Here is a 25368-nt window from a genome sequence, read left to right as displayed (position 1 = left end):
AACAACGCGTCCGAGTCATTCATCCTGCAGCCTCGCCAAGGGTCGCAAATCTACTGGTTGCTGACCATGCAACATGATCTAGGTCCCTCCAACACCTCCTCTGCCAATGGCGACGAAAACCCCTCCTCACCTGCCCAGGCAGGAAGAAAGCGCAAAGCCACCTCCGGATCTCGCGGTGTCGCTACCCTCACTCCTGACCAGCTAGCAAAGAAGAGAGCGAATGACCGAGAGGCGCAGCGGGCAATCAGAGAGCGGACCAAGCATCAGATTGATAGTCTCGAGCGGAGGATACAGGAATTGACTGCGCAGCAGCCATACCAGGAGCTGCAGAATGTCATCCGCCAGAAAGACGCTATCCAAGCTGAGAATGACGAGATCCGGCGGAGGTTGGCTTCTATCATGTCCATACTGCAGCCCATAGTTGGTGCTCAGGGTTTGACTGGTAGGTGGTTACTATCCCCGTTCATGTCTAGAGGGCTAACTGGGTGTACAGATCTCGCGACAGCAGCACAGAGCAATGTACATGCTGGCCCACAGCCGCAGAGCCACCCCTTCCCAAACAACGGCATAACCCATCCAGACCAATATCTAAGTAGCCAGCAACCGCCAGCCTATCCTCATCCGTACAGCCCCGCTGAAGCGGTAGAGAACAGACAGTGGACTGGTCAGCGAGATGCCTTGACCGTTCAACGGGACAATCTCCAACGTGGCTTAGAATTGAATGACGCCGGCGAGCGTCTGTCGTTCAATTTCCTCCTGGAAAGCCTTGGCCAGCGCCCGGGAGACGCACATCCTCAAAACACCCAGTCCTCTCCCTTACGCCAGTCAAATTATCCTCTCCCTGGTGAGCCTTCGCCACCACCCTGGACACAGCTCCCCAAGAATGTTCCGGCCACCTGCCCCTTGGACGGCCTACTCTTGAACTTCCGCGATGCTCGTCGACAAGAAGCAGCTGGGGACTCATCAAGCGCGTTATTTAATCCAGCCTACCCATCCGTCTCTTCACTTCTCAACCCGTCTGGTAGTGGAGGACGTTTCCCCGACCCCCTCTCGCAACTCATGGCTGATATCATCAGCAAATTCCCCAACATTTGCAACCTACCAGAACAAACCGCGGTTCTCTATTGCATGTTCATCAACATGCGATGGCACATCAATCCAACCAAGGAGAATTTTGAGCGACTCGTGGAGTGGATGCGGCCGACACCTACACAGATCTACAATCCACACCCGGCATGGATCGACCATATCCCATGGCCACGCATGCGCGACAAGTTAGTAGCCAACTACGCAGACTACACCTTCGAGCACTGGTTCATCCCCTTCACCACCGACCTGAGCGTCAATTGGCCCTATGAGGACAGCGACTGTCTGATATCAACCTCGGAGAAAGAAGAGACTGTCATCAACCCAGCTTTCGAACGCCATCTCCGACGTCTCGAAAATTGGAGTGTCGGGCCGTCCTTCGCGGAAGCGTTTCCTGCCCTCGTCGACACGACGAGGATCAAGGCCAGGGATCACGCTTCGTCTACAACTACGAATGCTCCCGCAGGCGGCAGTACGGTTGCAAGTGGGAGGAACAAATCAAGCTAAGCACAGAGACTGTCGAGGTTGACTGAAGAGGAAATTACGGACTTGGATGCAATAGTGGCAATGTGTTACTCCAATAATCCCAGCGGAACCCCTCGTCCGGCGCTACAGGAGGTCCTTTTGAAAGTAATCTGGTGGGCGCTGGCGGCTTTCGTGGACATTGAGCCAGCCTTATTTATTAGCGACGTAGGCACGCAGATACACCAGAAACCGGTACAGGACAACAATACAAAGTTGCTACTTTTGCGCTCAAGATTATTCTTACGTCTCATGATATTTGACAGCACTCCCTCGTGGTACGGAATAGTACTTCGCCCGACTCCCAGCGTTTGGCTTTTCGCGACTTAGTACGCGCTAGCTGGGTGTTGGCGCCAACACTTGTTTGATTACGCATCTACCATCGATACTCAGGTGAGGAGGCGTGGCAATTGTTTACGCAAGGCACCCGAATGCGAATCCGAGGTGAGGTTAGGCCGCCGACGACCTGAACAGGGCCTGAACAGACCAAAACCAGAGACCTTCAATCGACGGTTTTCCGCTTGAACCGTTCTGTCAATGACTTTTGTACTCGTAGTCTTACATAGCCTCTCTCTGACCATCTTCTGTTGCCCGTTTGCTGTCCTCCAGGGCAGGTGAGACCGCCAAAGCAATGGATCGCTTGTATTCAGCCTCGTGCTGGTTCGTTGTGATCGTGTTTCTTTACCGGGTATGTCATCCAAGTTCCATTCATGACTATGGTACATATCCCCAGGCGCGCCAACGGTTCAGAGATCCAGAGACCAACCGCCCCAGAGACTGACAACCTCCGTAGTGGGTGAGGATTACCTTCCACCCCGAACTTCGCCACGTGCCGGGCCCATTCCTCAACCGCTTCAGCAGACTGCCCCTGAAATACGCGATATGTACGGGCCACCGCGCCGACTACATCCACGCACTGCACCAAAGATACGGTCACTTTGTCCGCATCGCGCCGAACGAGGTGGCCGTCTCGGAAATCCAGGCGGTCAAGGCAATCCACAGGTCTGGCACGGGGTTCCTCAAGGCTGACTGGTACGTGGAGACGCACCCGACGATGAAAAGCGAGGACGACCTGTGCCTCTTCCAGGTCCAGAATCCTCGCACCGCGGCTGAGAGGAGGAAGCTTTACCATCGCTCAGGGAGTAGGTTGGCTCTGAAGGCGTGGGAGCCGCAGGTCAGGCAGTATACCGAGGCGGCGGTGGCGAGGATAAAGGGAGATGTAGGTTAGATGCTGGGTTCAGACCCGCATGCTTGCAAAAGGCGTCCCCCTGGCATGTAGACATAGGTTCGCCGATCGCTGATCCAGACTTTCCAGATTCAAACAACTGGCTATGCCGACATATACAAGTGGTTTACTTTCATGGCCACTGACCTCATTGGCGTGGTTGCCTTCGGAGAACCTTTTGGTCTACTTCGAACCGGCGCGGTACGTCACATTCACACATACATATTCCAGCGAAACAAACCCAGGTCGCTGGCACGGGCTGCGGCTCTTCCTTTCGTGGCTTCGTTCACTGGACACAGACCCTAGACGCTAACGCGCAGACCATGTTCACAGGCAACAACGCTGAACCACGACCTCGAGAAAATCATGATGCTTACGGGACTCGGTGTCGAATTCAACCTGTGGCTCTTCGTCAAGTACTTCCCTGTGCCAGGGATCGGCAACCTGAAGAAGATACTCGCGCGGATGCAGGAGGAAGGCTATCGAGCAGTGGCGGCGACCAAGGACTCTCTGTCCAAGGGAAGTAGCTCGTCTCATCAGACGCTGTTCTCGAAGATGGTCTCGGAGGACGGCTCTGAAGCGCCCTTCTCGGATGCCGTGGTTGCCAACGAGGCGATCGGCGATATCGTGGCCGGCAGCGACACCTCCGCCGCTGGGATCGCCTACATGATCTATGCGGTTCTAGGACACCCCGATGTGAAGAAGAGGTTACAGGATGAGCTTGCCACCTGCTCGCCGAGTCCTGGTTGGGACGAGCTGGAGGGCAAGCAATACCTCAACTGGGTGATCGATGAAGGCCTGAGGCTGTACCCGCCTGCTCCCTCAAGCCTGCCGCGCAAGGTGCCCGACAAGGGCGCCGTGCTAGGAGGGTATAAGCTGCCAGGCCGATGTGTGGTGTCTACCCAAGCCCTCACAATCCAGCGAGACCCTGTTGCATTTCCGAATCCGGAGGAGTTCGTCCCCGAGCGCTGGGAGAATGCCACCCCGGAGATGAGGGACCACTTTGTTCCCTTCGGTGGCAGCATGAGATGTAAGTCGCTCGCCCTCACCTGTAGGCCACCCACTGGCTGAAATCGAAAGATTCGAACTATAAGCTAATACTTCATGGGTTTGGGTTAGCATGTGTCGGACAGCACCTGGCTCGGCTTGAGCTGTTGTTTGCAATTCAGACGTTCTTTCACGAATGCCCTGATGTTGTCATGGCGAAAAGCGCGGACGAGAAATGCATGGAACGACTCGACTTCTTCACCGCTAAGCCGCGGGGCGGTAAGGTGGAAGTTACCAACGCCTAAGCTAGGCCAGACTGGAGTCCAGAGAAATGAGCGTGATAGCGTTGCATAGAAGACATATGTATGGCGTGGACACCGCCAGCCCGGCATTCTTGAAAGCCCCTGTCAATAAGATGCCCACAGCGGTCTTCGCCAACCCTGACCCCCTATTTACTTCAGCCTTCGTACGATCCGGGAGAAGGCTTTGGTGGCTCCCCACGGAGTACCCAGGCCAGTTGATGTATGCCACCGCGGAAGGACATCCGCCGACGATGCCCGTAAAACTTACTCGTACACTGGGACTTGAACTTCAACCGCCGATTGCATAGATAGAGTTTCTCTTCTTGAAAAACCATCGTTCTCACGTGCTCCTACTAAAATACTCTGGTATGTACGATGGCCGGTTTGAAATCAAGATGGACATATATTCCGTACTCGAGCTTTCTTCGCGGAGTCGTGGGCTTATGCTGAAGTCATCCGATGAAAGCAACTCCCAACAATGACGGGCTCCACGTCGGAAAACACAGTTTCAAGATATCACATAGTCTCCAGACAGTCAAGAGGTTCTTCCCAAATGATGATTCAGCATGCGATGGAGGAGGGATACGCTGGGCTTTGGTTATATAGCTATCGGTAGAAACTAACACCGTTGAGCGAATGCAGATGAACACAGCCTTCTTTTGGTTCTCCGAGGTCCTCCTGCGTTATCCGGCCTGCTTCAGGGAGGAGGTTTTACATTTTACTGAGTACTATCATCTCAGCGCCATCTGACTCCAGTGTCGGTTTGCAGAATTCGGACGAGGCGAAAGCGGTGTAATTTGCCATCAGTCCACAATTTGGTCCAGAACAAGCTTCACGAATCTCAGTTGAGTGGACCTTTGGATTTCCCGGTTGAGGCATCTGGGCACGAGTGCTTCTCGGGTTTGCCTGAAAACAGCCAAGTTGGGATAAGCTGCAGGGCCAGGAGTCAGAAGAAGGACTCGAAAAGATTCAAGACGTTGAGAGCTTGTTTCCAAGCATCTCAAGGATGTCCTCCGATTCTGGACAGCATGGGAGTCATCGAAGACACGGCGGCGAGCTGAAGCGCAAGCAGACCGCACAATCATCGATTCATCCACAAGCTAGTCTCACAATGACGATCTCTAGAATGCCTACTGCGAGCGAACCGCCATGCTCTTCGACCTGGCACGAAATTCTCTTCATCGGGGTAATTAGTGGCACACAGCTGCTCACTCAAGCGGGCTCACCCAGTCCATTGCGCTGATACATGATATTGGAAGGTCATTCAACACCACAAATCCGGGCCAACTATCATGGTTGCCTGCTGGTTACTCTTTGACAGTCGGCAACTTCATCCTTCCCGCTGGCCGTTGGGATGATCTGAACGGACATAAAAAGCTGTTCGTACTCGGCTATTTTTGGTTCGCTCTCTGGTCTTTCATCGCTGGTTTCAGCATGTATTCTGGCTCTTTGACAATCTTCGCGTTTTGTCCTGGGATGCAAGGCATTGGGCCTGCATTACTGCTGCCAAAGGGAATAGCTGTTTTAAGTAGGACACACCGCCCTAGCCCAAGGAAGGACATAGTGTTGAGCATTTTCGGAGCCACGGCGCCAGGTGGTTCTGTCCTTGGAGCGGTCTTCTCTGGCATCTTCACAATATTCGGTTGGTGGCCTTGGGAATACTGGGTAATGGCGGTGGTTCTTGCCTTTTTCGGTGTAATAGCATTGTTCTTCATACCAAATATGCCTGTCGCTGGGGTCCGGCCTAATCGCGCCGAGTTCGATATACCCTGGTACTGTACTCGGAGTCTCAGGATTGATCTTATTCAACTTTGCCTGGAATCAAGGCCCAGCAGCTGGTTGGCAAAAGGTGTATGTGTACGTTCTGCTGATCGTCGGAATCGCTGCGATTTCGATGTTCTTTTGTTATGAGAAGCGTTGGGCCCGATACCCACTTGTTCCAATGTCGTCCTTCTCAAAGGATACATGGCTTGTCTTCGGTGGTGAGGCCATGGGTTGAGCCTCGTTTGGCACATGGCTGTTTTACTACTGGTAATGAGAATTCTCCCGAGACTTTTCTTCCGCACAATTCTAATTCACTGGCAGGCAATTCCAGGGGATATTAAGAGACCAGACAATCTTGCTCACAGCGGCTCAGACAGTCCCCACGGCAATTTCCGGAGCCATAGCCGCCATTGTTACGGGGTTGACCATTCGTAGGGTTCAACCCGGTGTTGTCATACTCATTAGCATGACGGCGTTTATGGTTGGAACAATACTCTTGGCTACAATGCCAGTAGAACAAACCTACTGGGCTCAGACTTTTATCGCTTCCATTATCACTTGCTAGGGAATAGACATGCCATTCCCTTCTAGTGTCATTGTCTAGTCGAACCATATGCCTCCTAAGCATCAAGGACTTTCGGCATGGTTGATCAACACTGTCATCAACTATAGCATCTCGAGTGGGTTAGGAATGACAGGAATTGTCGAGGTTCATATCAACTCAAACGGAGTCAACTTGTTAGACGACCACCGAGGCGCTTGGTATCTAGGGATCGGATTCGATTTGTTAGGCTGTGTCCTTGCTGTGGGACTCATTCTTTGTTGCAGAGCGCTAACGAAGGCGGAAAAGATGGCGCAGCGAGAGAAAGAGGTGGTTTAGGGAGCCTGGTGTCATGAGATTCATTATTGCCTCGCTCAAATAGCAAGAGCACAGCATTTTGAAGATCTTGCGTACCAATAATTCTCGTATTGCGCAACCGTCTATGAAAGAGCCATATTCGACAGGGCTCTTTTGCCCTCCCAATCGATTCATCCACCTCCCTGGACCAGGTAGAATCTCCTTCTTGTACTTTTATACAGTCAAGATGGGCCGGAGGGCCATTCTGAAATGATACCATGTCGACGTTGGGCCAGGCGGTGTTTTGATCACTCCTGAAATCGTAGTGGCCCAAGGGGTGATGCTCTTGTTGACTCATCGGGTTTGAATTCAGCGAAAGCGAATCTCATTCGATGGAGATCCGGATTTGGATTTCACCAGCACAAGGGTAGTCGTTCAAATAATACTGAAGTCGATACATTGGCATGCTGAAGCGCAGCAAAGTCTAATAAAATCATTCAGAATCGGAAGCCGAGTTAGCGCCTCCATTGTCATCATCGTCGTGGACGACATCGGCGTTCTTCAAGCCTTCATTGAGCACATATTCTTCTTTGATGAGAATGCTCCGTAGTTGCTCCGTTCTTGGAGTACAGAGTTCGACAGGCTTTCTTCCATGTCCATCTTTGACTCTGGGATCGCCACCAGCGTCAATCAACATCTTGGCCATAGCCTCACCCAGGTCCGCTTCCCGTTCGTTGGCGTATTTGACAGCAGAGTGTATAGGAGTTTCTTTGTCTCGTCGTGTTAGAGGGTCACATTCAAGAAATTCGACGTTCAAAAGTTCGTCCATAACGTCGTCTGGAAGTGAATTAGTTCCAGTGTCTGAGCCAGCTCACAATTGCAGCTTACATGCTCCATAGTTTGCACAGACGTGCAGTAGATGGTTGCCCATTGTGTCTGTGGCATTGTTGAAGAATTCGGCTATCTGCTCTTTGCTCTTGTCTTTGAGACCCTCCACTACCTCATGGAAAAGTTCGATATTATCTCTACGGCATGCTTCGAGGATTTGTTCTTTGGGAGAGGCACCCTGCATCGAGGGGTCAGTTGGGGGACGATGGAGCAAAGATCCCACTCACATCAGCGTCAGCCATACTGGCTGTAGAGGGTATGGTGCTTCAACTAGTTAATCAGCGGAGGTGACCACGGGTTCAATGTCAGACTAGACAGTGTGAGGGAGTTTGAAGTAAGCGATATGTTGCGCAGCAAGCGGAGAACAACCGGTGAGCAAAGAGTAGGAAAGGTTGGAGGAAGTGCGGATTTGATCACGTTCAAAGGTGGTCTAGTTGTTGAATCTGGGATATAAGTTCACCGATTGTGGTTCACAAGGAGTGTCTGTTTCAAATTGATCGGGCAGGCAGAGAGATCGCGGGATGAGTTCGGTTGGTAGCGGGCAAGTCACCCCCTCAGCGAGACCGAGCATCAATGCAGTCACTCAGCTGGGAGAGCCCTGGGTGAGCCCACTTACAAACATGCCAAAGCTCCAGTATTTTTCGGCAAGTTTGACGTGTTTGACGTGTTTAATGGGTTTGACGTGTTTGCACTTATTTTTCCTTGTCTAGCGCAGTCAGTTACCATAAGTCAAGTCACAGCCGTTTCGCAGACTTGTGCTGGCACCATGGGGACAAATTCAATTAATGTGCGACTGTTGACGGAGTTGGTTACCCAGCAAGATGCCTCCAACGTGTAAGAACACAGCTCATTAAATGAACAAAATCCTAACAGAGCGCATAGTTTGTCCATACTGCTGTAATTGCCTCACGATCGCACGATCAGAAGGGGATGCACAGAATCCTCAAGGCGTAAACGCTTTTACCTGCCGTACCTGCCCGTATCAGTTCAAGTTGGATCAGCCATATTATGAGCGCACATACATGAAGAAAAAGCAGAAGGATGACATTATGGGCGAAGAGGAATCAGATCTACCCATCAATGAAGGTGTGTAACGCCGGTGTTGACAGCGATACTTCCCGCATACTGACGGCCAGCAACAGTCCCAGGAGGCTGTCCAAACGAGGAGTGTACTTCCAAGCAGGCTTACTTCTACCAACTCCAAACGAGAAGTGCAGATGAGCCGCCTACATCGTTCTTCAAGGTAATACCACCTCCGCGCAGGTGAATCTTACAGAGGCTGATGTGAGCAGTGCGTCGAATGCAGTAAACAATGGAGAGAATACTGAAGATCAACGTACGAAACTCCCTACTTGGACTTGCACTATCAAGAGGAAGCTGCAGACCAGTTCTGACTTGCAAGGTTCTCCAGCGTAGAACTCTCGACAGGTCCAGGCCCATCTGAAGATCTAGAGTTCGAGCAACAGTCTCTACTTCTGCTCACTACTAATGGACATCGCAACGACCCTTGAATCATGCCACACTGATGATAGCCAAGGGTACACGCGCCATTGGAAGGATTTCTGACCACGGCGAGGCAGAAATATACCAACCCAATTGGCGAAGTAAAAAGTCTCAAAGGAGGCAAACCCGATGGGCATGCATGACCTAGCAGCAGCACATGCCGAAGCCTTGAGTGTAACTCGCCAGGATCCCGTCGAAAAGAGGATCAAGGACCAGTAGGAGGGGCAAAGGGAGCAAGGTGGCGTTGCAATGGTGGGGTTATTTTGGTTTGGGCCGCCAAAAAAAAGAGGGACAACGGTGGTGTGGTCGTAGTGGTGGTGGTAGCGATCAACCGCGATTATGATTGAGTCACTGATGCTAGACTCCGATTCACTGCCTGGTCCTCAGGGCCCAGAAAAAAAAACAGTCACTGCTGTCAGTAGTAACTAGTCACCAGTAACTTGCAATAATAATTGCCCACCAACTGTCCCGAGTGTCCCTCCTTCGCCAAGATTTATCTTCTGTCTCAGCCTACAAAATCTTTCGCACACTGCCACCAACTTATTCCTCTCCCTCCTCGTCGCTCAGTGAGTTCTTCTCCCACCCTATACCATTCCAACCCATCAAGACTAACATCATCCCAGCACCTCTACGCAAGCCGTGGTATCTGAGCATTCATCCGAACTCTTCTAGCATCTGCCACAGAACTACAAGACTTCAAATCCTTTTCAATCAATACCGTCACCATGGGGTAAGCAACTCACTTTTTTCCACCCGCGCCATTCTCTGGCATGCCAGAAAAAGCCTTCAATTTGATATCAATGGTCATCGCTGACATGTTTTTCACCACTGCAGTAAGGAAAAGACTCATATCAACGTCGTCGTCATCGGCCATGTCGACTCCGGCAAGTCCACCACCACTGGTAAGATTTCCATCTGAAAGAGAAGTGAAAAAAAAAAAAGAGTCATAACTACTCACACCATCATCAGGTCACTTGATCTACAAGTGCGGTGGTATCGACAAGCGAACCATCGAGAAGTTCGAGAAGGTGCGTTGCCTCATATTTCTCCTCAATTCATCGCACCGTCGCCTTATCACCACTGCTGTCATTGGTGGGGGCGGGGCTATTCCCATCACGTGATGCCAGTATATGCCCAAAACGGAATTCATACTGATCCGCGTTATGAACAGGAAGCCGCTGAGTTGGGCAAGGGCTCTTTCAAGTATGCGTGGGTTTTGGACAAGCTCAAGGCCGAGCGTGAGCGTGGTATCACCATCGATATCGCCCTCTGGAAGTTCGAGACCCCCAAGTACTTCGTCACCGTCATCGACGCCCCCGGCCATCGTGATTTCATCAAGAACATGATCACCGGTACCTCCCAGGCTGATTGCGCCATTCTCATCATTGCTGCCGGCACTGGTGAGTTCGAGGCTGGTATCTCCAAGGATGGCCAGACCCGTGAGCATGCTCTTCTTGCCTTCACCCTCGGTGTCCGACAGCTCATTGTCGCCATCAACAAGATGGACACCACCAAGTGGTCTGAGGATCGTTTCAACGAAATCATCAAGGAGACTTCCAACTTTATCAAGAAGGTTGGCTACAACCCCAAGACCGTTCCTTTCGTCCCCATCTCCGGCTTCAACGGTGACAACATGATCGATGTCTCCTCCAACTGCCCCTGGTACAAGGGATGGGAGAAGGAGTCCAAGGCCAGCAAGGCCTCTGGCAAGACCCTCCTCGAGGCCATTGACGCTATCGACCCTCCTTCGCGACCCACCGACAAGCCTCTCCGTCTCCCTCTCCAGGATGTCTACAAGATCTCTGGTATCGGAACGGTCCCCGTCGGTCGTGTTGAAACCGGTATCATCAAGGCCGGTATGGTCGTCACCTTCGCCCCTGCCAACGTCACCACTGAAGTCAAGTCCGTCGAAATGCACCACGAACAGCTCGCTGAGGGTGTTCCCGGTGACAATGTTGGCTTCAACGTCAAGAACGTCTCCGTCAAGGAAGTTCGTCGTGGCAACGTCGCCGGTGACTCCAAGAACGACCCCCCCAAGGGTGCCGAGTCCTTCAACGCCCAGGTCATCGTCCTCAACCACCCCGGCCAAGTTGGTGCTGGCTACGCTCCAGTCTTGGACTGCCACACTGCCCACATTGCCTGCAAGTTCTCCGAGCTCCTGGAGAAGATCGATCGCCGTACCGGCAAGTCCATTGAGAACAACCCCAAATTCATCAAGTCCGGTGACGCCGCCATCGTCAAGATGGTTCCAAGCAAGCCCATGTGTGTCGAGGCCTTCACCGACTACCCTCCTCTCGGTCGTTTCGCCGTACGTGACATGAGACAGACCGTTGCCGTTGGAGTTGTAAAGAGCGTTGCTAAAGTGGATAAGGGTGCTGGGAAAGTGACTAAGTGCGTTCCTGCGGGGAAAAAGCTCTTTCTGAACCTCTGCTAACTTCTACTTAGGGCTGCTGTCAAAGCCGGCAAGAAGTAATTTTCTTCGACTTCGACCCACGGATCAAACGCCTCCAGCAAGATGGTTATGGTTTTTCGGCGGTGTAAGTCATGGCGAAAGGAACGTGCTAGATCAGTTTCATGTCTATGCGGAATCACTCAGGTGGTTAAAACATAAGGTAGCTAGCTATTTGAGAAGCGCATGAGATTCTAGCTGAGAACTGTGCTTTGCATCAGAAACCATGCACCATTGTAATCCATGCTTCCATTGTATTCCGTGTTTCCTTCCCATTCCATGCTGCCATCAGAGTCCATGCTCCCAGCAGATTCCATGCTCCCATCTTAGTCCATCTTCCCATCTTAAACCATTCCTCTAGGGTGTTTCTAGTACGCAGTGTCGGTTTGGTTGGGAGTTGATTGCCAGAGTACATTGCGACGGCGGCGATCGTTGGGCTCAGCATCGGTGGCAGAAGGAATCACCACAGGTGATTCTGGCTCAGAGTCGTCCCTTAGAAGGGGGTCGGAATCATCAGGTCCTGCGGTAGCTCGGTTTTCTTTCTATCTGTACTCGTGTTGCCGTGCATAGGATCCGGAGCTTTGCATTCAGCGCGAAACAAGCTCTATCATTAATTATGCCAGCGTTTTCCAGTTTCGTCACAGGAGTGCTTCATCAAACACGACCCCCTCGGATTCCATCTCCAGTAATGGTCAGTTTACTATAAGAACCCAACCGACTTCATAGACTCTGAACGCCCTGGTGCAGTAATATTTTTGTTCCTCCATTCGCTCCATCAAGTCTCTCTTGCCCTGTGTTGATTCTTCACCTTGTTATAAGACACCAAAACAATGTCCATCTTCCGGAGCTGGTCAATTATCATTATTCGTTTGCTGACCGGGTCTCCGTACAGTCATGGTCATAATTCCGGGGAGGTGCCGCGGCTAGGCCAGGAGTAAAACTTCAACGTCCGAATAGCGGAAATATACGTTTCCACGGATTACTTGCCCAGCACGAGGATTCATGGCTACGGAGTAGCATCATTGCACTTGTCGGAGGATTTTCTACGCTCTCACCTTAAGTTTCATATAGTGAGGGGCTCTACCGAAGTATAGAAAGAAGAAAGGGTTAAGAATCTATATAGTAGAGCTTTCCTATAGAGCTTCCTACCAGGTTAAACTCAATACAAGAATATAGAGAATCCTCCTATAAGTATAGTCGTACTACTCTATAGCTATAAATCCTTGTAGTAGGTGAGTAATCTATATAAAAATAGAAAACCTAGTATCGTGAAATTTTAGCTTTAGCTATTATATAACTACAACCCTTTTTACAGAATTAATAGAATTCAGGACTTTTATAGTGAGGCAATAGGCCCGTAAGGCCTCAAGGATCGCTTAAAAAGACTGGAATCTCGCATGGAGGTACGAGAAATCTCGGACCTACTAGCTACATGTTTACCAGGAGGCCCCCGAGGCATGCCTGACATTTATAGACTACACGCCCGCCATAAATTCTCCTGGCGAGCGAGTAATCCCGTGGAAATACATATTTCTATTATCCGGACGTGTCAGGCATAGGTCGGTTAGCCCTTGAGGATCGCTCAAAAAGACTAGAATCTCGCACGAAAGTGCGAGGATATCTCGGACGTATTAGCAATATGCTTGCCAGAAGGCCACCCTAGGCATTCCTGACAGGACGTTGAATTTTTACTCGTGGCCTAGCCCGCGGCACCTCCCCGGAATTATGACCACGACTGTAAAGGGAAAGGGGAGAGTTTGGAATGTTGATTAGTCTCCAAGCTGAAGTGAGGCGGATGTGAGAAGTAGCAGGTATATCAATTTCAGGGCCTATCATAGAGCGCTGCGGGAAAGGGTCCAGCTACTTGGCATATAAACCGAGATTGAGAGATCTCTTTCATTCTCTTCACTTACAGTTTCTCCTCTCCCCCCCCCAGGAGAAAGATCACCGGTGCTCTACTGAATGGACCGAACCATTCGGCCCAACTGAATCATCTCCATCAACAGCTCAAAAAGCCCAATAGTGGGACGATATCATGTCACAGCGCGCTGGTACGTGTAATGCAGATGACATACAGCGAGAGAACTATGGCTCGAGTTCGCAAGAAGCTGAAAGTCTAGGCTAACCTGACAAAGAAGTGATCATGTCTACGAAGGTTTCGGAGTCTGATAGGACAGGAAAGCTACCTCCCAAGAGTTTGGCGCTATTGGCAGGCTTCTGGCCACCAGATGACCTGCAAGATGAAGAACTCGATTTCGGGTTTGTCTAGCCCGGAAGCTCCTGAGAAAAGTGCTGACGCGATCTATTTAGATCACCGTCCCCAACCATCCTGTTCAGCCCCAACGGAACTCCGTTGGTTTTCGTCGGATACACGGAGGAGCAAGACATTGACCATGTCATATGGGCACAATTGGAAGCTTACAGAGAGGGTGTTCGAGTGAAGTTTCTTGTGGATGCCATCAACTCGACGAACACATTTTGTACACAGTTCCTCGGTTCTAAGGAGACGACAGTCGCATAGTGGATTGAGAACGTGATTGAACAAATCAACGACCTTGGGGATGAAGCAAGAGTTGATTCACTGGTAGGGAAGACCACCATCCAGACGCGCGCAGAGATCAAGATGTTCATCGGCGGAGTTACACGCCTAGTGCTGCAGGATTGCATTGGAAACACCTTCAAAATGCGCACCGAGGACAACATCACCACTCTGGCGGAACTCAACCGGGCAGAAGCGCATAAGCTGCCATGCGATGTTTCCCAATTCATTGGCTCAGCTGACGATCTCCAGCCGCGGTATCTCATGCTGGAAGGAAAAGAGGCTCGAAGCCTTTTCCGGACTACGCCCACACAACCCGGCAAACTTAAACGCATTACGAAGTCAGGTTTCCAAGAATTGGAGGCATGTCAGGACATGGATGCCGTTGCCAAGTGGACTTCGTTGTGGAGAGTGAGATTCACAGACAACAGAGATGAGGCATACCTGACGATCAACGAGAAAATCAAGGAACTATATGGGGGCAGCATTCCGGAAGATACACTCAGGACCGCGATTGGTCGGCAACAGGGCAATATTATGAAGGACAAATGGTTCGCCTTGGAGTTCAAGCGAATGAAGGATCAAGTCCAATACGAGCAGGATCTAGCGAACGGCGTCAAGCCCAGCGTGCGAAAGCCGAGAGGCAGGAAGATGGATGGAAGTCCCCCAGTCGGTCAAGCGTCCAGCTTCTCATTCCCCCGACGGAGTTCCCAAGCGCAGGATGACTTCCAAAAAGCAAAGAACCCAGCTTTCGGTGGTGGAAGGCGACGAGGACAACATTATGACCGAATCAGACATTCTCGAGCTCGACAGCCCGCTTGCAGTGCCGGCAGTATTGAGGAAGGGTCCATCGCCAATGGAGAGGAAGATTGAGGCCGCCAAACGAGAGGCTAAGATGCAAGAAATCGAAGAATGGTTTGAGAAGGCACACTGCACCGTTAAAGCGATGTTCCATCTCATTTGATTTCCTAGGCTGCTCGACGATCTGATTTTGCAGTTGCCAGCGGGAATGTTGGCAGGGCGATTTGAATTTCGCATTTCGCATTTCGCATTTCGCATTTTGCCTTTCTTTGCTTGGGTGGGTTTCCTTTTGATGAGCGCTGCATCATGGGGAAGGGGCAATTGTGCAGTCCACAGATGCTGTGACCAGGCTTGGATTCCAGCTTGGATTCCATTGAGCAGGGCGTGGTTGCTCCATTCAAAGTCACAGACAATCTTTCCAATTTGTGTATAGTGTTTAGCAGAATTGATGCTAGGCAATCAATTTGACAAGGGAGCTGGAAGATCACGAGTTAAAGTCTTTTCAATTTTGCTCCTGAACATCTGCTACTCCTTCTTAAAAATCAAGATATATTAATTTTTACTATTCTATAAGATATTAACCTTTTTCCTCACCAGGAGTACGCCTTCCTTGAATTGAGAGTAGGCTTGATCAGTGTCTTAGGAGACTCCCTCTATAGTACTGAAACTAGGTCGAAAGGGAGTCAGAAGCAAAAGGGATCGGTTCGAGACAGAGAGGCCGCGGTGGTGGTGCAGGTAAATGATAGTACATGTGTTTAATGATCAAATCAATCCACTAAATCGCAATGTCTGAAATCGTATCTCTCTCTGTGAGATGTGAAACATAACCTATACTCTTACACACATTCTCTATTCCGTGGGCCGTTACTCATCTCATAAACACCGCTGTATGCTTAATGAGAGTGTGCTGTTATCTTATTCTCTGCCTGCTTGCTTGTCTATAATCCTATGATACAAGAATGGCTATCATGACCCTTGCACGCTCAGCCTCGATACTACCTTGGCACACACTTAGAATCATGTTTATTCAACCATATAACATCAGCTCTTTTACTCGCCAGGAGTACACCTTCCTTAAATCAAGAATACGCTTTGTTAGTATCATAGGCGAACCTCTCCATCTTTAACCTAATTAAACTTACAAGATATATTTATTTTTACTATTTCATTAAATATGAACCTTTTTCATCTACTAGGAGTACACCTTCTTTAAATTGAGACTAGGCCCTGTTGGTGTCTCGGGAGGCTCCCTACCCAAGTCACGACCAAGTACGACGAGAGCATTCCTATCTTAGGATCCTGTGAAATGAGAACGTTGTAGGTGAAATTATAGTTTTCTAATCTCAGTCTCATGGAGCACAAGTAGCCACCCTGAAGAGAGCGTTGTATGCGATCATGCACTTTCAACTTTCACTCCGGTGGTCCTCCATCATGCCGGTGTGTATGTAAAGTAGACAGCACGGATCGAGTAGTGCACTGGTATCAAGAAGCCCAAGAAGCCCAAGAAGCCTGATGTTCTTCTCATCACCCCCACTGGAGCCATCTCGCCTCTGATAGACATAGATTCCCAGACATTATGCTCCAACTTCTCAAGTGATTTCCGTGAATTTAGGTCGAATCGGCCAACTCGATGCAAAACTCGGCACACAGCTTGCCTTCGGGTGTTCTCATGCCGTCCCAGACTTCCCTCTTGATCGCTTGACGCACCGCTACATGATATCTCTCTTGGTACACTTGCTTGACTTTGTCTAGGTGCTTAGGCTCCCAGTGTAGACGGACGAGGCGAGAGATAAGCAGTTCGGTGCGTTCCTTACCGGGTGCGGTTTCGCTGATCGCCTGACGTAGCAACAAGGCGTCACGCATGGGGCGGTTCAGCGCACCGTTGAGTATGTGGGCAAGGGTCTCGCCTACGAGATTGCGAGACTTGCTAATCATGGCACGCGCAAAGTGGATGCCGTAGGTTCCTTCGAAGATCCGCAGGACTTCCCTGAGGTGCATGTCGCTGCGCAGCACAATAATCTTCAGCATGTCGCTTTCACCTCCTTGAGAATCGAGTGCGTTGTAGAGAGCACCCACATCGGCTTTGATGAGGCGAGGGTCGAGAGGCGTTGACTCTGGCATGCGTCGTTCCTCTAGTGCCAACAGGATCGCCATGCGAAATTTATCGGCTCTGAGCTCGGTGCGAATGCACCGTTCCAGGTCGTCACCGTATTTTTTGTCTTTGAAGCAATTCTTGATTTCCTTGATGTCGTGGTTGCTCCGGCCCATAAGCGATTCGATCAACAGCTCTCGTCGGCTGGCTCCTCCTTGATAAAAGCTGTTGGCCCAGTAGGCTTCGCTCTCCCACCGACCAAGGGCGGTAGTGTAGCAGGCTTTGCCCAGGTTGCCTGGAACACGCATCTTAATGTGCTTGGCGATATTGATACCTTGGCCCTGTACCTTTGCGTGATTCTTGTACTCGGCACGTAGGGCAAAGAGTTCGTCTGTGGTAAGACCCGGGAGGATCTGTAGCAATGGACGTGGGTCGGCAGGACCAGTGCCCTGGAGGGCCTTGGCGATGCGTTGTGCATCTGATGTTGGATCGTAGAACGAAACCTTCTTCTTGCCCGACGGTGTAGTTGGTGAAATGATGTCGTTAGTTCCACGTCTGTCTCGAGATCTGTCACGAACACCTCCCGGCTCGCGGACTTCGAGGCTAGTGTCAAGATTGGACAAGCGACGCGATCGAGGTTCACGGGTCTCAAGTCCACCGCTTGAACGTGGCTCGCGTGTCTCATACTCATTGGCCGCGCGCTTTTTCTCCCGCTCTTTCTCCCGTGAGGCTTCATACTCGGCTTTCTCCCGTTCGAGTTTGCGAATTTTGCGTTTAATATCATCGTCGCTATCGTCATCTCTGCCAATATCGAGATCTGACAAATCCGAATCATCTTTATGATTTGCGAGGACCAGCGCTGTAGGCATGGGCGAGATGGACTGATAGGTTCCTTTATATGCCTCCAGCAAAGGTGAAGCAGGCGGTTTTCCACCATCATGCGAGATTTGGGTCGCAACGCCGAGGGTGGCAGCACCAAGGCCGCCAGCAAATGCGAGCTTGGATAGGTTTTTCGTCATGTCCTCTGTGGGAGCACCATACTTATCGCTATGGTATTTGCTGCTTCTTCTGTGGTCTTTATCATCGTCGTCTTCGTAATACTTCCTCTCATGCGGCTCGCGTGTCTCATAACGGTCGTCAGAATATTTCTTCTCCTTGATTCTGTCGGAATCTGAAGGTCGTGACCGATCATATTCTTGCCTCCGTCCATTATATTGAGGTTGACTGGAGCTGTCCTTATATTTGTAGCTGGCATTTGCGTCAGGTTGAGCGTACTTGTACTGGTCGACCTTTGCATATTCTGGCGCCGTGGGTCCGCTGTAAGATGGTGTTCGTTGAGTTGGTGGTGGGCCAGATGAAGTTGGAAAGGCTCCAGGCGGCCCATAGCGAGAATCACCATAGCTCATGTGGTGGGAGTCTTTTGGACGAATCTCCGCATAGGCCCCAGGGGGTGGGACGTAGCCATGTGCTGGCTGCTGGGAATAACTTGAAGTACGGCCATTGGTGTATTTGCGGCGGTCGTCTTCAGAGTGACTTTCTGAATCGTCGCGATGCTTCCTGTTCGACTTGCGGCGGTCGTCGTTGTCGTCGCTGTCTGAACGCTTTCTATTACTGTCCCTCTTTGATGTGGTACGACGCCTCTCCTTCTCATCATCTGAGGGCGACCAATCCCGCCTGCGAGATTCCTTGCCTGGTTTGGAAGAACGATACCTGTCGTCTTCACTCTGACCTTCGTAAGCTCGAGAAGTTCTCGTACTCTTGCGACGGTCATCTTCCTCCTCTGCGTAGTACGAGTTCCTGCTCGATCTTTGGTCCTTGTATCTGCGCTCGTCCTCAGCATCGTCATCGGAGCCAGAGTACTTGGTGGAGCGTCGGTGGTCACTGCTTCGATCACGTTCTCGGCGGTCGAAGTCTCCGCGAGCGTCGCGTGAGTGAGATCTTGATCTTGACCTCTCTCTTCCACCGGGAGATTTGGATCTAGAACGACGGCTGTCGCGAACCTCCAACATTGAGGACATTTTGGCGCATTCCAAAGTATCTACTCGAACGCCCTAGATTGACTTGTGTTGAGGAGGTGGGAGGAAAGAGAAAGAGAAGAACAAGACAGCGCAGCGGAAATCAAACAAATGAAACGCCCCAAAAGATAAAATCGGGCTGGGTGGTCTGCACAGCACCCGGACACATACAGATGAGAGTGTGAAACCCGCCAATTGGTAGCTTGCGCACCCCAAATCCTTCCGTGCAAGTTGACGGCCCCCAAGGTTCTTGACCTGAAGCTTTGCATTAGGGCTGCAGATACGAACCAGGGAAGACGGAGGGGCCGAGGGACACCCTGGCTTGTGGGTGCTTGTGATCAACTCCCTAACTTAGGTAATTAGCCAACTAGCAGGGAATCCGGGATAGGGATCGAGGGGCGAGGCCGCAAGGAGCTCATTGTGCCCCGCCATGTGAACATACGCCATGCAGAGTAGCTGGCACCTGTTACTCGTAGATTCGTTCCTTTTTCAGCTGGTATTTCTGAAGATCTGGACGGATCGCCTTTTTGTTAGTTTTCAAGATACAATATCTCACAGCTGTTGTTATTCTGGCTCTATACCGCAAAAGTGTCCCGGTAGACGACTAGTTGGGAGTATCGCGTCCTCGCAGATGGAAGGGCACCGAAGCATCCCCACAATGCCCATGGGACGCTCCAACCTTGGCTTGCGTTGTATCCGTAATAGATACTTAGGTTTCTGGATGTCTGGTCCTTTACAAGCATCGCGGGGCCGCTGCAGTCCTGCAGTCCCCCGTTTCGCTGCCTCGCCGAAGCACTGAGTGTGTCACACGGATCAAGATGGCGCGAATCAAGCGACACCGCCATAAAGCAGCACATTGATGTCCACGTGTGCTCTGTCAAGGCACGAACGGACGAGGGGTAAGTTGTAACTTGTAAGTTTGCAGGACTCGGAAGTTTATATAAGACCAGGGGTGCCAGGGCAGGCACGACCACCATACTATATCGCATCACTCAAGGCAGGTGCAGGTGCAGGTGCAGGTGCGGCCCTTCCAAAAATGTTATTCCGCTGCCGTCTGCGGTCTTCATTTTTGTCCCACGCCACCATCCTTAGGAGCTCCCCTCGTCACACTCAGCTTCGCACTCTTCGTACGCTCCCGTTGTTCTCTCTGGAAGGGAAAACCTGCGTGGTAACAGGTTCAGCACGGGGCTTGGGCAAAGAATTCCTCACGGCCTTTGCTCTCTCTGGCGCCCGAGGGGCTTGTATCGACCTGTCCCAGAAAGATGCAGAATCCTCCATCACATCCATTGCCTCGGAGGTGCAGTCCTCATACCCCAGCTCTCCCGTCCCGGAGCTTCGTGCATACGAATGCAATGCCACCGTCGAGTCAGACGTGAAGCGCACCTGGTCTCAGGTCGTCAGCGATTTCGGAAAGGTTGATGTTCTTGTCACCGCGGCGGGCATTGTGGACAACGTCGAGGCCGAGAACTATGAGTTTGCTCGTTGGCGGAAGATGATGGACGTCAACGTCGACGGGAGCTGGATGTTTGCTCGTGAAGCGGGCAAGCATATGTTGCAACATAACATCCAGGGATCCATCATTCTCATCGCCAGCATGTCTGCCACCATCTGCGTCAGGCCACAGAAACAGGCTGCATACAACGCCTCCAAAGGTGCAATCCAGATGCTTTCCAAGAGTCTGGCCACCGAGTGGGGGCCTCTAGGCATCAGGGTCAATAGCCTCAGCCCGGGCTACATGAGAACGGACTTGATCAAAGGATTGCTTGAGAATGAAGGGAAGGATCTCGTCAACTCATGGGAGAAAGACATCCCGATGGGAAGGATGGCCGAGCCGCATGAGCTGAGAGGAACCATCGTCTGGATGGCGAGCGATGCAAGTTCATACCTAAATGGTTCTGATATTGTATGTGTTACCTCATTTCACATCGACCCAGAGCATCGTTGCTAACTTACTACTTGCAGATTGTTGATGGCGGCTACACTAGTTGGTAATCCTAACGGCACTCGGGGTTCGAGACATAACCCTGCAACCTGCTATATAGGTAGTGGCAGGCATGAGATACCAATGTAAGATCTGAGAAATGGAGTTGAGAAGTCTCCAATGAACGGCAAAAGGCCCATGCGTTTGAGAAGGGAGATCCCTAGGGGAGGTGTGGAGGACCATGAGAGCTTTCGAGCCTAGAACTACAAAGTGAGAACGATGTGCAAATTGACCACCATAGTTCGTATCTTCATTCATCTCATTTCATTTCGGTCTAGTGCGAGCTTGAAAGGCAGGTCAAGACGGGTCGCGTTTCCGCGACTAGATCTCGTGCAGGTCTATTAGAGCACCATCATGCACGAGGCTCGTAGTAGACACATGTATATGAAACAACCCCTTTCTCAGCGGAGAGCGGACGAGCGATCTCAGGTCGTTGCACTTTCTCAGGTTCCCAGGCTTTGCTGCAGCTAGCTGTCCAAATCCACAAATCAGATCATCATCGTTGACGTTCACGCCACAGCCTTTGCACTATACTTGGCCGCGGCGGTGTCGAAAGCCTCACTCTTCTCTTCCAGATCCTTCAACAGAGCGTGTTTTCTGTCCTTCTCAGCCAATTGCTTCAGAAGGTCCTGAACCACATCTGACTTCTTCCCCATCAGACTGGCCAATACCACGCTGTTGGCAAGCGCTTGGACGTCAACATTGTCCGCGGCCAACGCTTGCTGCAGTGCCGCTTCGGCCTCTTCGTACCTTCCCAAGTGTATTTCAGCCACGGCTTGGCCGACAATTGCGCTTGGAGAAGTATTTCCAGGGGTGGTGGCCAGTTCTTCATAGACATAAAAGGCAGACTGGTATTTGTCGGAGCCTCCCTCACGCAGATTGGACCAGGCCTCGGCCAGATTGATGAGAAGAGAGTCCTGGGCCCAACGTTTGGCGGCTTGGACTTCCTTCACCGCTCGATCGGTGCGGTTTTGCACGAGGTGTATCTGTGTGAGTAAGGCAACGGCTTCCAGGTTGCCCTGATGCTTGTTCAGCAGCTCGATGGCCTTGGTGTACTCGCCCGCAGCGGCCAGGATGGTGCCGGCCACGACTTGAACGACGGCATCTTCGGGGTCTGATTCTGCTAGCGACGAGGCGGTGTCGACAGCAGAGGCGTCTCCAGTAGATTGCTGTGCTAAGGCAACTATCGAGCGTGAGGCGGGATCTTTGGAGGATTTGAGAGAGGAGACGACGGAGGAGGATTGGCCTAGTGCTATTTGAGCGCGGTACTTCAGAAGCTGAGCGGTCTTCTTGTTTTCTGTGGATAGGGAGGAGGTGTCGAAGTCGAGGACTGTCTGGTAGGCATGGGTATAGAACGCAGTGGATATGTTTAGGAGTTCTGGGACGTGGTCAGTGGTGCAGAGGCGAGAGGGAATGAAGACATACCGCCTTCGCCGGAGAAGGGATCCATGATGGAAGAGGTCGATGAGAGGTGATGTTGTTGTCGATTGGATTGCCAGTGTGGCCTGGACTCCTGCGAACAATGAAGGGGAAGTGGGAATGTCGATGGACCCGGAATGGAAGGTGCGGCGAGTTGAACTGCCTCCGCGTTCCTGCCTCGATGCCTCGATGCCTCCCCCTTCCTTATCGATTGCTGAGTGACTGGATTCTCCCAGCCTTGAAGCAACGACACCCTCGATTGCTGTTTGTTATGCTCGTGTCCAGACAATTGCTCGGACGTCATTGAAACCATCAGCCCCAGGACCGCTCGCCTCATCCCAGCAATCAACACGCTCCTCAGACCCTGAACGACAACATATTACCTCGCACTCCAATCTACCAACCTCCTCTCCCTGTCCCTGTCCTTGTCCCTCTCCTCTCCCGCCCACTCACCATGCCTCGACCCGGTCGTGGATTGAGTTTCACATACAACAGCATCAAGCTCGAACACCAAGCAATCCAGACTCGCCGGGCAGTGAGTCGAGTAAGGGGAAACTACCACCTGTTCCTCCGAAACCAGCCCACCAAACCACAATTCAAACAGGCAGATCTTGTACCAAAGCGAATGTGGTCAGTCCCCAAGATGACGCACATGGAGTAGTGATGTACTAGTTGGTAGCCCAAAACCACGCGGCTGTTGGGCATGGGGAGTATGGTATGGTAGGATAGGCGTCGAGGACTACGATTCCTATACAGATGTAATACGATTGCGCGGAGTCGGACTTGGTTTGGGACTTGACTTGGTATAGGTGATACCCGATCTTTCAACTCATGTATTTTCTCCCTCTCCACTTCAAGCGTACGTCTGAGAAACTCTTCTTTTCAAAACAAAGACTTTTTTTCCCTCGTGATACATGATTTGTTCATTGTGTTTCCCCTTCCCCCTTCCCCCTTCCCCATTCAGGATCCCAACAACACCACCTATTTCTTCAACGGCACCGTCGACACATAAAGTGCCTTTGCAAACGCCTCGGGGTACCGGCCTCCACCGACTTCGACCTGTGAAATCGCGTTTCGGATCTTCTCATCGTCCTCCTTGGAGATCTTGACCTTGAGAGACGCAATGTTTTCGTCAAAGTTCTTGATCTTGGTGGTGCCGGGGATGGGGAAAATATCTAGAGAGTATCTTCATTAGTGACTTCAATCTCTCTCTCACCGGGACAAGGGGTCATCGCATCGGAGAGGGGATGGACGCAATAATCGAGAGAAGCACTCACCGTCACCCTGAGCCATCAGCCACGCCAGGACGAGCTGGCCGGGCGTCACGCCCTTGGCGTCCGCCAACGCCTTGAACTCATCCACCAGCTTCAGATTCTTGGGGAAGTTCTCCGGGCTGAACCTGGGAGCGAACTTCCGGAAATCGCCCTCCTCGAAGTCGTCGGGCGACCTCAGCGATCCAGTCAAGAAGCCACGGCCGAGAGGCGAGTAGGCGACGATGGCCGTGCCCGTTTCGCGCGCGGCCCTGAGGACGTCGATCTGGGGATCTTCGATCTCGAGCGAGAAGGGGCTGTACTCGACCTGCGCGGCGTCGATGTGCACCACCTTCTCGGCGCGGCGCAACGTGTCGGCGCTCATCTCGCTGAGGCCGATGTACTTGATCTTGCCGGCCTGCTGCAGCTCCTTCAGCACGCCGACGGTGATCTCGATGGGCTGGTCGTCCTGGATGCGATGCACGTAGTACAGGTCGATCTGGTCAATCCCCAACCTCTTGAGCGACGTGTCGACGGCTTTCCGGATGTAGTCTGGCTCGTTCCGCACCGACCGCTCTTGGGTGACGGGGTCGACGTAGTTGGCGAATTTGGTCGCCAGGAAGATCTTTTCCCGCTTGCCCGGGTTCTTCTTGAACCATTTGCCGATGAGGTCTTCGTTGTCGCCGTACATGTCGGCGCTGTCCCAGAACAGCTCTCCCGCGTTGTATGCGTGGTCGAGCACGCTGAAGCGCTCTTCGTCGGACTTGGGTGCGCCGTAGAACGCACTCAAGCCCATCAGCCCAAAGCCCAGCGCTGTCACTTGCGGCCCGTTCTTGCCCAGCTTGCGGGTGGGAAGCTGTGTTGCCATTGTTTGCTGAAGATGTCCTTTCCGATGGTTTGAAGATGGTCGCTGTGTCTGTGTCTGTGTCTGTGTCTGTGTCCGTGACCGTTGTGTGATCACTCGCCTGTAAAGAGCCGGCTTCAACTCAAGCAGCTCAACGGGGTGAGCTGACCGAGGTATTTATATAAAACCTCCGACCTCACAAGCTTCATTTGCAGCCGAGACAGAACCACCATTGTTTCCACCGATTGCCCCCTCCAATGCGTGACTTCATGACTGACGTAGTCGCCCGAGTACAGGACGAGGGCAGGGGGCACTAGCCCGTCCCAATACGCGCAAGACCGCTAAGTCCATCTCACATTCTCTCTGGTCCTCGGTGCTAAGTCGCACCCTCGAGCCCAATCAATTGCTCGTCCCCCATCGATTCATTCATTCTCTTTCTCCATCTCCGCCAATACGTCCGGCGGCCGCCATCCGCACCGGCGATGCAGACTTACCCAATCTGGGCGGCTCTCGGCGTTAAGGCCAGCCTGACGTTGAAGTACGACCCTCCCACCCGTCTTTCCCCCCACTCCCAATGGCACAAAAACCCGTCTTGAGTCTTGACTCTCGAGCCTCAAAAGTGATGGCATGCCCTGATTGGTGATATCTCTCCAGGGAACGTCTCGAGCACTCTTGGGCCCCGGATATTAGCAGGGGCTGGTTTCGGCGACGATGCCTGTTGCGTGCAGCTACAGAGATTGCTGGGCAGGCGTGTTCTTGTGTCCATCTGCGCTGACTAATTATGCTGCGGCGTGGACAGAATGCAGTGTTATGCAGGGCAGATAGCTCGCTAAGGGGATAGGCAGTGTGAGCCCGAAGAATGA

At 51.8% G+C, this 25368-nt stretch overlaps 10 protein-coding genes across 10 annotated transcripts; 6 read left to right on the top strand and 4 right to left on the bottom strand.

Annotated features, from left to right (window-relative positions):
• Positions 1–66: 66 nt before the first annotated feature.
• A1O9_05997 (uncharacterized protein) lies at positions 67–1593 on the top strand (the record flags this gene model as incomplete). Its single annotated transcript, XM_013405210.1, has 1 exon — positions 67–1593. The coding sequence occupies one exon, from the start codon at positions 67–69 to the stop codon at positions 1591–1593; it is 1527 nt and encodes a 508-aa protein (XP_013260664.1).
• A 646-nt stretch (positions 1594–2239) lies between these two features.
• On the top strand, positions 2240–4125 carry A1O9_05996 (uncharacterized protein; the record flags this gene model as incomplete). The annotated part of the gene is made up of 5 exons (XM_013405209.1): positions 2240–2296; positions 2402–2827; positions 2924–3034; positions 3167–3863; positions 3953–4125. The coding sequence occupies 5 exons, from the start codon at positions 2240–2242 to the stop codon at positions 4123–4125; spliced, it is 1464 nt and encodes a 487-aa protein (XP_013260663.1).
• Positions 4126–7217: 3092 nt separating this feature from the next.
• Positions 7218–7796, bottom strand: A1O9_05995 (uncharacterized protein; the record flags this gene model as incomplete). The annotated part of the gene is made up of 2 exons (XM_013405208.1): positions 7218–7561; positions 7613–7796. 2 exons carry the CDS (start codon positions 7794–7796, stop codon positions 7218–7220), a joined length of 528 nt encoding a protein of 175 aa, XP_013260662.1.
• A 637-nt stretch (positions 7797–8433) lies between these two features.
• On the top strand, positions 8434–8940 carry A1O9_05994 (DNA-directed RNA polymerase III subunit RPC10; the record flags this gene model as incomplete). Its single annotated transcript, XM_013405207.1, has 4 exons — positions 8434–8446; positions 8495–8698; positions 8755–8855; positions 8905–8940. 4 exons carry the CDS (start codon positions 8434–8436, stop codon positions 8938–8940), a joined length of 354 nt encoding a protein of 117 aa, XP_013260661.1.
• A 1295-nt stretch (positions 8941–10235) lies between these two features.
• On the top strand, positions 10236–11588 carry A1O9_05993 (elongation factor 1-alpha; the record flags this gene model as incomplete). The annotated part of the gene is made up of 2 exons (XM_013405206.1): positions 10236–11506; positions 11561–11588. The coding sequence occupies 2 exons, from the start codon at positions 10236–10238 to the stop codon at positions 11586–11588; spliced, it is 1299 nt and encodes a 432-aa protein (XP_013260660.1).
• Positions 11589–16512: 4924 nt separating this feature from the next.
• A1O9_05992 (uncharacterized protein) lies at positions 16513–19014 on the bottom strand (the record flags this gene model as incomplete). Its single annotated transcript, XM_013405205.1, has 1 exon — positions 16513–19014. The coding sequence occupies one exon, from the start codon at positions 19012–19014 to the stop codon at positions 16513–16515; it is 2502 nt and encodes an 833-aa protein (XP_013260659.1).
• Positions 19015–20047: 1033 nt separating this feature from the next.
• Positions 20048–21003, top strand: A1O9_05991 (uncharacterized protein; the record flags this gene model as incomplete). Its single annotated transcript, XM_013405204.1, has 2 exons — positions 20048–20914; positions 20974–21003. 2 exons carry the CDS (start codon positions 20048–20050, stop codon positions 21001–21003), a joined length of 897 nt encoding a protein of 298 aa, XP_013260658.1.
• A 498-nt stretch (positions 21004–21501) lies between these two features.
• Positions 21502–22442, bottom strand: A1O9_05990 (uncharacterized protein; the record flags this gene model as incomplete). Its single annotated transcript, XM_013405203.1, has 2 exons — positions 21502–22370; positions 22418–22442. The coding sequence occupies 2 exons, from the start codon at positions 22440–22442 to the stop codon at positions 21502–21504; spliced, it is 894 nt and encodes a 297-aa protein (XP_013260657.1).
• A 423-nt stretch (positions 22443–22865) lies between these two features.
• Positions 22866–23072, top strand: A1O9_05989 (uncharacterized protein; the record flags this gene model as incomplete). The annotated part of the gene is made up of 1 exon (XM_013405202.1): positions 22866–23072. The coding sequence occupies one exon, from the start codon at positions 22866–22868 to the stop codon at positions 23070–23072; it is 207 nt and encodes a 68-aa protein (XP_013260656.1).
• Positions 23073–23392: 320 nt separating this feature from the next.
• Positions 23393–24529, bottom strand: A1O9_05988 (alcohol dehydrogenase; the record flags this gene model as incomplete). The annotated part of the gene is made up of 2 exons (XM_013405201.1): positions 23393–23586; positions 23689–24529. 2 exons carry the CDS (start codon positions 24527–24529, stop codon positions 23393–23395), a joined length of 1035 nt encoding a protein of 344 aa, XP_013260655.1.
• Between the last annotated feature and the right edge of the window lie 839 nt (positions 24530–25368).

Source organism: Exophiala aquamarina, assembly GCF_000709125.1.
Source record: "Exophiala aquamarina CBS 119918 chromosome Unknown aczIA-supercont1.4, whole genome shotgun sequence".
Lineage (NCBI taxonomy): Eukaryota > Fungi > Ascomycota > Eurotiomycetes > Chaetothyriales > Herpotrichiellaceae > Exophiala > Exophiala aquamarina.
Note: the sequence above shows the minus strand (reverse complement) of the source record. Positions and strands in the feature narration are given on the sequence as shown.